The 13,102-nt window shown below is 40.5% G+C and overlaps 1 protein-coding gene across 7 annotated transcripts in view; it reads right to left on the bottom strand.

Moving 5' to 3' along the window:
- Positions 1 to 13,102, bottom strand: part of FAM184A (family with sequence similarity 184 member A) — a 65,872-nt gene that overhangs the window by 34,270 nt on the left and 18,500 nt on the right. For all 7 annotated transcript variants that reach the window (XR_015750788.1, XR_015750792.1, XM_087972681.1 and 4 more), the window contains exons 3-5: positions 7,896 to 8,031; positions 3,189 to 3,370; positions 2,026 to 2,223 (exon numbers count right to left, since the gene is read on the bottom strand). Coding sequence is in view for 5 of the 7 variants with exons in the window: in XM_087972681.1 (XP_087828807.1) it covers positions 2,026 to 2,223; positions 3,189 to 3,370; positions 7,896 to 8,031 (516 nt within the window). In the remaining 2 variants the exon portion in view is untranslated. The remainder of the gene's footprint in view (positions 1 to 2,025; positions 2,224 to 3,188; positions 3,371 to 7,895; positions 8,032 to 13,102) is intronic.

The raw sequence follows: 13,102 nt of genomic DNA, 5'->3' as shown, positions 1-13,102 counted from the left end.
GTTAATTCATCAATCAAGACATTATACCTCTGCTTCATGAAGTGCTCTGGCTTCTAGTTTCTTTCTGGATGAAATTCAAAGTATTGGTTCTCACCTTTAAGGCTCTGAATGGCACCAGACCAGGCTATTTGCAAGGACTATCTCTCTCCCTGTCGGTACCTGCCTTTTCTACCAAATCAAGTAGAGTAGGTGAGCTCTATATTTCTTTCCCCAAATGTTGTCATCTGGTGGACTAGAAAGCACAACTTCTCTGTAGAAGTTTTTTTTGTTGGAAATTGGCAAAATATCACAAACCACGTTAATATGACCACAGAACACTACAACCAGCTGTAAATGTGAGCTGGTTGCCAAGCATCCCAACTGAAATCATGTGACCATGGAGGATATGACAGCCATTAGCACAAGTATGGGTTATAAGATACTTTTTTCTGAGGCCACCATAACTTTGAATCACTATTAAGTGAATGGTCATCAGTCAAGGGCTACTCGCGTGGAAAAGGGCTTGTTTATGGACTACCAGGAATTTTGATGCTGGTTTCATTGTCTCTTTATGCCTTTATTGCTCTTTCTATGGGTTATAGTACATAAGAAGGATGGCCATATAAAACATTTAAATAATTAAATAAAATCAAGGTTTATCAAAAATATGGGTAACTACTGCCATGTTCATTGAGTTCAACAATTACACAGCTGGCACATTTGACCTAATTCTACAGTCAAATGAGTTGAACAATCAGGCAACTGTAACTGCAGCTTAATAAAAGAAACTGCCAAATCCCATTTTTTTTAACTTTGTAATGTTTTAATATGAAGTAGTATATACATAGATCTACTAGATAGCTTATTTAGACTTCCAACGTTTCTGCAGTGACCTTTGTTGTGAGTTAAGTGTTCAATTAATGAATTACCTATTTTCTCTTTGGATAACAAACATGAAGCAGAGAGCAGGAATAAATGACAGTTAATATGTTTAGAAGTAGGACCATTATCATGGTGATAGATTTTTCTGATGCCTTGTTTTCTTTATATAATTAAAATTGGGACAACTGCTGTAGCAATTTTATAGAGGTATAGAAGACAGAAAAGGAAATATTTCAGAAATAAAAGCAGTTTATCTCTGCCAAAGGAAATGAGTGTCCCTCCTAAAGAAAGAAAGAAAATAAGTTCTATAGAAGGAAATTCAAAATAACCATCAGTATCTCGGATGATTTGACCTGATTTCTTCTAGATTATTCTACAATATGAATACAATATTAGGATTAGTCATAAGGGAAGTAAACCTAGGATATACATTCAGGGAGATTTGGATCTGTATGACATTTTTTTTCTGTTGAAAGAAATCAACTAACTAGACAGAGAAAATGGATGCAAGAGACAGGACCTTTCGATAGTAATTCCTGAGCTCTAGAATTTCTTGTCATTTGTGATGCTATAATCTCAGTCCAGTTATTTTAATCATAAAGGCTGACTTGTTTTATATTGATTTCTTTTAATGTTAACTGTTAAATTGTTTGGCATATTTTATTTTTGTTTCAGTGCTACATTTTATTGTATCTGATTAATATATCTAAATAATATATTATTGGATAAATAGAATAAGCTGTAATTTATTTGTAATTGTTTTACTTTTAAATTTGATGGGCAGACCAAATGACAAAACTAATGATTAAGAATCTAATTAATTGCTACCAATCTGAAGTCCTTCTGGAATTCATCAACAATCCTACTCCATAGTCTCACATGAAACTCTAGTCATCCATAATCATCCATGTATAGGAGAGATGCAAAATATTGTGGAAATTGTAGAAATTTAATCTTTTTAAATGTCAGCAATAAAAAAAGTTGCCTAGTTTATTTAAATGATACCAGTCTATTCCTTCTGATTAAAATAATCTGTGAAACTGGAAATTTTCTTGCTGCAAAACATGTGGAACAACTTAAAATCTGCTATTACAATTAAAAACAACTCAACATATGTTGTTATAGTAAAACAGGAACAATCATAAGAGTTTATCTTTCTCTTACCATTTGCAGTTTCTTTTTTTCCTTGTTAGCATTGTTATGTGCTGCTTCAAGAGCTGTATTATGTTTCCATGCCAACTCCTCCAAAACCTTGGAATGAGCTTCTTTTATCTGCATAGTCTCTCCTTCTAGTTTGACTTGCAATTTCATTAACTCCTTTTCATAATATTCTTGTTGTGTTTCCCTTGCTTCATTTACTCTCTTTAATTTAAACAACTTAGAATCAAAATCAGATAAATGTATTTTGAAAACTATATAGTCTTGAGTTCATTACACTTAAGTTGTCGTTGTGGTTTTGTCCTATACGTGCACTATCTAAGCTATATCATAGTTTAGATATTAATGATGTGGGAATGATAAGGCAATCAAGCCTTCAGATTCTCTCCTTCAGTTGACCTGAACATAGAAGTTCACTTAATATAGCAAAACTAGATACGAAACTGTATTACACATTTATGCAGCTAAATGCCCTCAGTTTAAATGAGGCAGGCATTTCATATTCTCTAGTATAAATTTGGCACTTTTCCCCTGCTTTTTCCACATATTAATGAAACCTTATTTCTCATACTTAGTGGAAGCTGGTGCTTGTTGGCATATCTAGCATTCAGTGGCGGATGAAGGCTCACTGGTGCCCAAAGCATTGACAAATCTTGGTGCCCGCCCTCCTTTATACATACTGTACAAACAAAGTCAAGCCTAGGCTACATAAGTGTTTTGTGGTGCCCACTTTGTCCTGGTGCCCTAAGCACATGCTTAGTCTGCTTAATGGTTAATACACCACAGCTAGCACTCTTGTCCTCATTAACTGTTAATTCCCAAAATATTTCTAACAGCTTGTAGATTAATCAGCTATGCAATAATAGTTGTATAACAGATATTGAGATTAAGAAACTGCTAATGAACACTTTGTACAACTATTGTTTACAATAATGAAATAGCTTTAATTGAATAATAGATCATACAAGTAGACTTCAAGGTACCAATTCTTATGTACCAAGATCAAAATGGTGTCCTTTCAAGTTATGCAGCTTTTATGCAAATGAAGTAACACTTTTGAATATTCAGGGTTAAAAAAAAGCATGGAGGCCATTCAAAAAGAGAGAACAAATAGTTTTCATATTTATATAATTTCAATTTTCATTTGTAACCCACCCATGAATATTTACCTTCTCCAGTGTAAGAAGTTGCTGCCTTTGTCTTTCATCCAGACTTTGTGTTTTACTGTGTAACACATTTCTTTCCTCTTCCAACTGAGACAATTTCTCCTTTAATCTAGATTTTTCAGATTCCAAATCAGATATTGTAACTTCCTGGGTCATTTGGGTAGCTTGAAGCATTCCAACATGACCTGTAAAATGAACCATTAAGTATTTCTGGAATATTAATATTTGTACTTGAATGGCTTCTCGTACCAGCTTGATTCACATAATGTATCAAGCTATAAAGCAGGTGATTTTAACTTACTGGGTTGTAAGAGTATAAGCACTGAAATTTGTAAACACAGATGATAACTCTAGGTATTGTATGGATCCAGGCATTATTTTACTCAGTGAACAATGGTTATATAGATTTTGGCTTAATCACATTCATTTTGGGACAAATTTGAAACAGGAGATATTCTGGAATGCCCAACTATGATATCATGCAATGTTTGACTTGGTTCATTGACCAGAAGTACAACAAAAGCAGGCTGAAATCTGAAGTAAGGTGACTTTGCTCCTTTCTGTATATATTTTCATGATTTAACTCCTGATCTCCTACTGTGACGCTACTTGTTTCATAATAAGAGAATTAGTGAGTAAAGCTTCTCATAAAAACATATGCTTTTAAAAAGAATTAATTCTAGTTACAATATCATCTTATCTGATCTAAAATTGCAATCAGATAAATGTAGAAGGAAAAATATTTCAGTTTACCTGCCTCCCTCTCCAAAAAGTATTTCTATGAAGTTATCACATAAATCTTCCACGATTTAAAGTTGTGAAAAATATACATTTTGCTATTATTCACTAAACAAAATAGTGTTAGCTGTATAGGAGACAGAATTGCTTATCTTTATAACATACTACTTAATAAATAAGTTTTCCACACAACACAAACCAAATTCTGCTCAAAAAAACAAAAACAAAACAAAACACCAAGGTGCTATCAAAATTACATACTTTTCTGGTTTGTTATATACCACACTTAAAAACACACTTTAAAACATAGACATTACCACACAATGTCTATGGCTAAAATATAATTAGAAATACATTAAGGCATTAAGAATTTTAGTTTCATTTTTAGAAAAAATGTCTCAATTCTTTCAGAATTTACCGTATATACTCGAGTATAAGCCGAGTTTTTCAGCCCATTTTTTGTGCTGAAAAAACCCCCCTCGGCTTATACTCGAGTCAGATTCCCCTCTGAAAAAAAAAATGGTGTGGAGCTCCGGAGCTGGGCAGGCGCTTCCCTGCTTCCGTGTTTCCTTTGCAACTTTTAAGCATGGGGGTAATCGGAAGCAGAAAAGTTCTTGCATGAGGATATATTGTTTTTTCTTTTTCTAACTGTTTTTAGGGGGGGGAAAGACCCACCGTCATGTCAGAATGCTCAGACACGAAATCTATCCGCCCAAAAATAAGTGTGTGTGTGTGTGTGGGGATTTTAACAGAGGGAAGATGTAGGGAGAAGGCAAAAGCGACGGAAGATCCTTCAGGGGAAACTGAGGGGAGACTCACCCTTGGTCCAGATGAGCCCCCTTCCCGCCCCTAAGGAAGCAGAGGCAGCCAGCAAGGGCAGGCAAGCCCCACTTCACGGACTCCGTCCGTCCTCGCTCTCACCCACCCACCCACCCAAAGCCACGAAGTCCCCCAATCGCGCAGCCCAGAATCGCCCTCCCCTCAGGGGGCAGCAACGATGCCCGGTTTTTCCCGAGACAAGAAGCTCCGCCATGCAATGAAAGCGCCCTGGCTCTAGGCTCGCGGGCTCAGAAAACAACACGAGCCGAGGTCGCTTCGGCTCCGCTCGGCTTCTCCAACATCCGGCACCGCCCTGTTCTATGTGCCGGGCCCGGCAAGTCCGAGCAGCCAGCGTGTGGAGCAGGACGGCGCCGGAGATCGTTGGCTGCCTCTTTCGCAGCACGGGAGGCCTCCCCCGGCTGGCCAGCTGCTCTCCTCCTTCTCTGCCTGGGGAGGCTTCTTGTGCTGCAAAAGAGGCGGCTAATGATCTCCCGCATCGCCTCGCTTTTTGCCTTTCCCTTCCCGAGGCGAAGCGGGACTGGGGCCGCACCGGCGGCAGCAACTCCCGACAGCCCCAGCCGGACACCTGAGCGGAGCCCGGGTGGAACTGCCTGTTGCCGCCGTGGGCGCCGTTGCGGGCGCCCGGCTGCCCAAGTAAAGAACAGGGCCGCGCCGGAGAAGCGGAGCAAAGTCGGACACCAGCAGCTGCCTCCCTCGGCGCAGAAAGCCTCCCCCAACCAGCCGGCCGGTCTCCTCCTCCTCGGTCACACAAAACAAACAGGCAGAGAAGGAGGAGAGCAGCTGGCCAGCCGGGGAGGCCTCCCATGCTGCGAAAGAGGCAGCCAACGATCTCCGGCGCTGTCCTGCTCCACGCACTGGCTGCTCGGACTTGCCGGGCCCGGCACATAGAACAGGGCAGTGCCGGATGTTGGAGAAGCTGAGCGGAGCCGGGGATCATTAGCCGCCTCTTTTGCAGCACAAGAAGCCTCCCCAGGCAGAGAAGGAGAGCAGCTGGCCAGCCGGGGGAGGCCTCCCGTGCTGCGAAAGAGGCAGCCAACGATCTCCGGCACCGTCCTGCTCCACGCGCTGGCTGCTCGGACTTGCCGGGCCCGGCACATAGAACAGGGCGGTGCCGGATGTTGGAGAAGCCGAGCGGAGCCGAAGCGACCTCGGCTCGCGTTGTTTTCTGAGCCCGCGAGCCTAGAGCCAGGGCGCTTTCATTGCACGGTGGAGCGTCTCCGGAAAAACCGGGCGTCGTTGCTGCCCCCTGAGGGGAGGGCAATTCTGGGCTGTGTGATTGGGGGACTTCGTGGTTTTGGGTGGGTGGGTGGGTGGGAGTGAGGATGGACGGAGTCTGTGAAGCGGGGCTTGCCTGCCCTTGCTGGCTGCCTCTGCTTCCTTAGGGGCGGGGAAGGGGGCTCATCTGGACCAAGGGTGAGTCTCCCCTCAGTTTCCCTGAAGGATCTTCCGTCGCTTTTGCCTTCTCCCTACATCTCCACTCAGGTGTCCGGCTGGGGCTGTCGGGAGTTGCTGCCGCCAGTGCGGCTCCGGTCCCGCGTTGCCTTGGGAAGGGTGGGCAAAACCAGGAGCCGCTGAGCCTGAGCCTCCAGTGCCGCTGCCGCTGTTGCAAAGCGCTGCCACGGCTCTTCCTTTTTGCCTTTCCCTTCCCAAGGCGACGCAGGACTGGGGCCGCGCCGGCGGTAGCAACTCCTGACTCAGGGGGCCTCCGAGGGAGGGGAAGATAGTGACTCCTGCCTCCCGCTGTCATCATCATCTTCTTCTTTTGGGTTAGTGAATCAATTAAACCTTTCATGATAGTGAGATCGTTTCCCAAATTAATTATTTTTATTTTTGAAATTTACCAGTAGCTGCTGCATTTCCCACCCTCGGCTTATACTCGAGTCAATAAGTTTTCCCAGTTTTTTTGTGTAAAATTAGGTGCCTCGGCTTATATTCGGATCGACTTATACTCGAGTATATACGGTAAGTGTAATAAGACAGCTATTTTAAGTAGTAGTTCCTAGGAAACAGTGGTGAGATACTGAAAGACAGATCTATGGACATTTTGCAGACATTATGCATCATCTGAATTCCCCTTGTTTCTCTTCAATTGGGGTGGAATACAGTGTCTATTTCTAATATCTTCAACTGTCAAAACAAATAAAATAGAGAAACTTCCAATTTAACATATTTTAAAAATAAAGGATCCTTTACTCAATCACTTAGGACAAAGATAGAAAACCAGTGGTCCTTTGCATGTTAATAATACCCGCAATCTGCCAGATCTAGCTTTGTTAGCTGGAACAGTTGAGAGCAGTATCCAACACCAACAATATTACCATAGCTGAATGATGCACAGAGGTAATAAAGAACAAAACGCTACAGCGTGTGACTACAGCGTGTGACTACAGCAAAATTGACAATGAACCTTATAGTTTTTCACATAAAAAGTCAGATGTGGGATAATAATTGGAATGAAACATGGTGTATCATTTCACATGCAAAATAACAGGCATCTGAAATCCAAACAGTTTTAAAAACAGAACTAGGCCATTGTAATAGTCAGATGATAGATACTGAGTCATAATTATTTTAACTGAGATATTTTGTTCAAATGGACTCTTTATATATTCATTTTTACATATTATATACGAATTAACTATATTCTGAATTTGAGTTCTTAAAAATACATTTTATAAGTATCTTGTAAAATTTAAACTATAACATGTTTCTAGAAAAACATGAAAAACATGTGCTTACAATTCATGAGATTTAACTGTCAGACCATGCTTCCCCAAATTAGTGTTTTTCCAGTTATATTGGAATTATAGATCAATATTATCAATATTACCAACATTTGTGTAGGGAGGACATTGGCTAAGTAAGGCTTAAGTCATTAGACTGCAATTATCTGCATATATGCTAGTTGTAAGCCTCATGAATAACAAACCCTACAGATTGTGCTGGATATGATATTTTGACTAAATAATGGAAACAGATTGAGAAAAATCATTTTTAATAAAAATAAAAAATGCTTTTATATGAAAAAGTTAACATTTGTCTTATGCATCAAATATTACCTAGGAACAAACATTCTTACAATAATAACTTAAAATGGATTATATACAAAGTAATAGAAACATACACACATACTAGCTTTTAGCACTAGATCTGTGGCTTGCTGTTGTAAGCGCTCTCTTGTAGCTGCTAACTCAATTTCAACCTCTTTGTGTTTGCTTAACAATGACATTTCCTCCTCTTTGACGTCATCTAGTTGTTTTTGAAGAGCCTAAGAAAATAGAGAAAATTATTAAAAATGTATTGTAAATCTATTATAATTGAGATTATGTGAATGAAATTTACCAGTACAGGTATACAGAGCAAAGGTTCTGTAACTTTCTTACTTATGTATGTTTGCATTCATTTTGTCAGTTCTGAAATTTCCATAAGTGATGTATGACTTCTGCATAGAAGTCTGACATATTCACTTTTGATAACAAAGATATTCTGATAATGCATGACTTACATTATTCACAACAGTACATAATTACCTGTGATTAATTAGTGAAAAATGTGTGCATATATACTATATAGTTAATTGGACCAAAGAACTATGATTAAAAGTAAAACATTTAATAGCACTATTCTGCATCAAATTGGAAAACACATGAAATGTTATGTCAATTCTAAAGCAGTTGCTATGTTTCACGTTAGAGATTATGCAAGATTTTATTTAAATGTTATTCAAATAGAAAAAAACGCCTGCATTTGTTTCATTTTTCTGATATTGCCTTTTAGAGGAATATTTTCTTCAAATCTCGGCTGTATTTTAGTCATAAAAAGCCCTCCAAAGACCATTTAAAATAAGATATTGTGTGGAATATGATAAATGTCCCTCAAGTTGCAAACTAATTTCATATGCAAAAGAAGGGAAAAAATACAGTAGTTTTCCACCTTCCCGTGTAGCCCCATTGCAATCTCAGACGCAAAATCTTATCCAAAGCAAAGCAGATAAATAAAGTATAATAAACTGCTGAAATTGCTGAGGATAAATTGCTGAAAATACAGCAATTTTATTCTTCTACTGACAGAATAAAAATTGGATTACACTTCGTAATTGTAATATTATAAAATATTACAATTTTATAATATTATAAAAGAAATACAATGAAAGAGTAAATTATAAACAGATTAGATAATACCAAAATTCCCAAAGCTGTTGGATAAATCAAATAGATTAAGCGAATTCCTAAAAGCAGAATTCATCTTTGTGAAATGTCAAAAAGGCCTCACATAATATAGTTACTAAGTAATGATATACTGAAAAAAATGCTAGAGATATTTTGACAAGTTATACTAAATTTTCCAATAATGTAGATATGTTAGCATTTTGTCCTAAGAAAAGCTAATTTAAAATTTGAAATACATCTTAATTAGGATAGGTATTAATTTTCCATTAAAAATAAAAATTTATTTAAAAACACATGACTATTTAAAATGCTGCTTAGAAGCAAGATTGAAACCAATTAATACATATGTTACTGATTACAAATCAGAATTATATATTGTTTTAATTATTTCTTCAGGCTGTGTTAAATGACAACAAGGGAAAACTGATAAGTGCTTAAAATGCAAGAAGATAGAGTGAAAATACCTTTGGGCAAAAAAAAACATTTAGCACAATAATCTTTCCCAAATTTGTAAGTACAAAATACGTAAAATTGCTCAATATTGTAGAAAGAAAAGCAAATGAAATATGTAGACTAATAGCAATAGCACTAAGTCTTATATACTACCTCATAGTGCTTTACAAACTTTCTAGGTGGTTTACAAAGTCAGCATATTGCCTCCAACAATCTGAGTCCTCATTTTACCAACCTTAGGACGGAAGGCTTGAGGTTCAAACTCTAGGTTGTGGGCAGAGTTTACCTGCAATAGGCAGTACTTGACTATGACCATTCATTTAATGATAGTTCAAAAATACAACGGTCTTGGAACAAGTGACCTACAACTTGTCCTAGAAGTTATGACCATTGCACTACCCCTGTGGTCATGTGATCACAATTCAGGCACTTGGCAATCATCTAGCACACAGGTGTCAAACTTGTGGCATGTTGCCATCATGTGACGTTTCGTGATGGTTTTCCCATTCATGGACTGATGTGTGTGTGGCCAGCACGTGACGCATCCAGCCCACAGGCCATTAGTTTGACCCCCTTGATCTAGCACTTATGATAGTTACAAGTCTTGCTGTCATGTGATCACAATTTGCAACCTTCCCAGCCTGCTTCCAACAAGCAAAGTCAATTGCAGAAGCTGGATTTACTTACTGACTATATGACACAAAGAATCAGAATCATGCATTAAATTGCAATTCAGCCCTTATTGCTCAAGGCTATATGCAAGAATCTCGCCAACAAAATTCAACACTAAATTGGCACCAGATAACAATCAAAAAATTCAAGAGGGCTTGGACTTAGACATTTGTGGGAACGTAATGACTCTTGGATGATGATTCATTTAACTCCATCCCCCAGCTCTGCTTGCTCTTCTCCTACTGTGATTCACTTAACAACCAAGTGATTCATTAATTACTATAGTGGTTTTGATTCGCTTAATAATTGTGATAAATTCAGGCCTGATCACATGATGACTCTATGATTGCACCAAATTATGACAGAATTTCCAATTCCAAATCTGGTCATAAATTGAGCACTACCTTTATGCTATATAGTAGTAATTCTATATAGTAGTAATAATTACTACTATATTCTATATAGTAGTAATAACAATGCAAACAGGCATAGAGACCACTCAAAGGACTTCGGTTATGGGTAAGTTATGGATAGGGAACTTGTATGTTCTGGAATTTCAAAGAGCTATTTATTTCTTTATAGCCTTTATTTTCCCCAGGTGTCAAGTCCAAATAACCAAGAACATGGAGTTACTTTAAGTAGTTTCTTTATTGTTGCTTGCCTACAAACAAATTCTAGATGAAAGCAACTATCTGCAATAACCAAAATACATTCTGTGAATTATACTAGGGAGGGTCTGACTGTTATGTTCTGGGCATGGGCGCAAGGAACGGAGACGAGGCAGTGAACGGTGAACTTCAACTCTTTATTAACGATCAGGAACAGAGCAAAAACCTTGGGCAGCAGCAGCTCTTTTATAGAGATGGCTGCTGTTGCATTAACCAATGAATTGCGTTGGAGCATTTAAACTGTGCCCAATGGGAGACGACCCACTATTAGCCAATCTGATTGCCCAGAAGAGACCAATCATGATTCGCTATTTATGGGCCAATCAGAAATGCAGGATTACGAGCCTGCTTTTCTAGTAAGGTTGTCAAGCTTTATTAAATGCATTTACTTAGTTCATAACACCCCTCCCCCCTAGGTTTCGTTTGAGGGGTGTGGTGACGTATTCATGTAGATACGCAGGTCGTTTCACCTGCATGTTTGATTTGCGCTGTTCCACCGGTTTCTGTCTGCAGTCCGGTTCCGGTGGAACGTTTTCTGAGTTGTCAGGCACGAACGGTTCCGTTTCTCCGAGGAAAGACTCGGCGCGGTTATTCCCGTTTTCGCCATTGTTGTCATCCGGGTTTCTTGGGATTGTTTCCGGGTTCCGTGGGCTTGCCTCCATCATGGTATTTCTCCGCAGCGATGCAAACCCCCTTCCTGATTCTTCTTCAGTCGGCGCGTTTCTCTCGAGTAGTTGGGTTGGCGGCTGTTTTTCCCTGATTACGTCATCCGCTATTTCATTTTCGGCCCCCAGTTTGAGAATCAGGGGAGTCGCGGGAAATGGGTTGCAATCTGGATCGAAGCTGATCTATATGGCGTTTCCATACTTTCCCGTCCGTGGTTTGTAGGCGGTAGGATCTGGGGCCGGTGAGTTGGGTTATGGTTGCTGGGACCCACAACGGTTTGCCGGAAAGGTTTTTTGCAAACACCAAGTCGCCTACCTTGAACTCGCGGCACTTTCCGCTAGATCCGAAAGGTTTCTCTGGCGAGTAGGAGAGGGTGTAGGCGGTCGAGGTGGGATCGAAGTTTCTGTCCCATCAACAGTTCGGCTGGAGTCTTATTCATGATGCTGTGTGGGGTGATGTGTTGGAGTAGAAGTATTCTGTTCAGCTTGTCGTCAATGTCCCCATGTTCCATCTTGTGTAGAGTCTTTTTGACGAATTGGACCATTCGCTCAGCCCTTCCATTGGCCGCAGGGTGCGCCGGCAAAGTTAGCGCATGGCGGATACCCCGGTCCACTAGGTACTGTTCAAGTGCCAGGGCAGTGAACTGGGGACCGTTATCAGAAACTAAAACGTCTGGTAACACATGCGTTGCGATTAGTTTATTTAGTTTGTTAATGACAGAGTCGGTTGTAGTAGTTTTCATTTTGTGGATTTCGAGCCAGTTGGAATAGGCATCCACTGTTAGGAGAAAAGTGTGACCTTTGGTGGGTCCCGCAAAATCAATGTGGATGTGGGACCATGGACCCCGAGGGGTTTCCCACTCGGTTGGCGTTGCTCTTGGTGGGGTACTGCTGACTTCTTGGCACTTTCGACAGGTAGTTAACCAGGCTTCGATCTGCTTATCGATGCCCGGCCACCACGCGTAGCTTCGTGCGAGCGCCTTCATGCGCACGATGCCTGGATGCCCTTCGTGCAATACTTTTAAAACTGTCGTAGCTTCTCTGGGACAACGACTCTGTCTCCCCATAGAATGCAGCCTTTCTGAGAAAACAGTTCAGTCTGCCAGTTTTTGAACGGCGCGAAGTTGTTGTGGGGTTCGTCGACTGGCCACCCCCGTTCGACCCAGCTAAGAACTTGTGCCAGGACAGGATCCCGTTTCGTCTCGATGGCGATGTCTCTCGCTGTTAGCGGCGGCGAGTGCAGCGTTTCAATTTGGAGTTTCGTGAGGGTTGGAGCTGCGTCGTCGACGGCTTCCGGAAGTGGGGAACGGCTTAAAGCGTCAGCGTGGGGAATGGCTTTCCCCGGGCGATGTTGCAGTAGATAATTGTATGCAGCTAGGAACTCTGACCAGCGAGTCATTCTTGGCGACAATATATAGGGGGTTGGCTTGTCTCCTGCTATAATACCGAGCAATGGCTTGTGATCCGTAATTATAGTAAATGTTCGTCCATACACATATTCGTGAAAACGCTTTACAGCCGATACCACAGCAAGAGCCTCTTTATCGAGTTGGCTATAGTTCCTTTCAGCCCTTGATAATGTCCTTGAAAAAAACGCAATAGGTGCCTCATTTCCGTTCGGTAACACATGACTTAAAATGGCTCCTACTCCAAACGGTGATGCGTCGCATGTAATGGTTAAAGGCAAAGTCTCGTTATACTGCATTAATATA

The sequence above is a fragment of the Notechis scutatus genome, chromosome 1, assembly GCF_049901735.1.
Source record: "Notechis scutatus isolate UNSWTSFEM ecotype Mainland chromosome 1, rNotScu1.2, whole genome shotgun sequence".
In the NCBI taxonomy this organism is placed as follows: domain Eukaryota; kingdom Metazoa; phylum Chordata; class Lepidosauria; order Squamata; family Elapidae; genus Notechis; species Notechis scutatus.
This window is presented reverse-complemented; position numbering and strand designations above follow the sequence as displayed.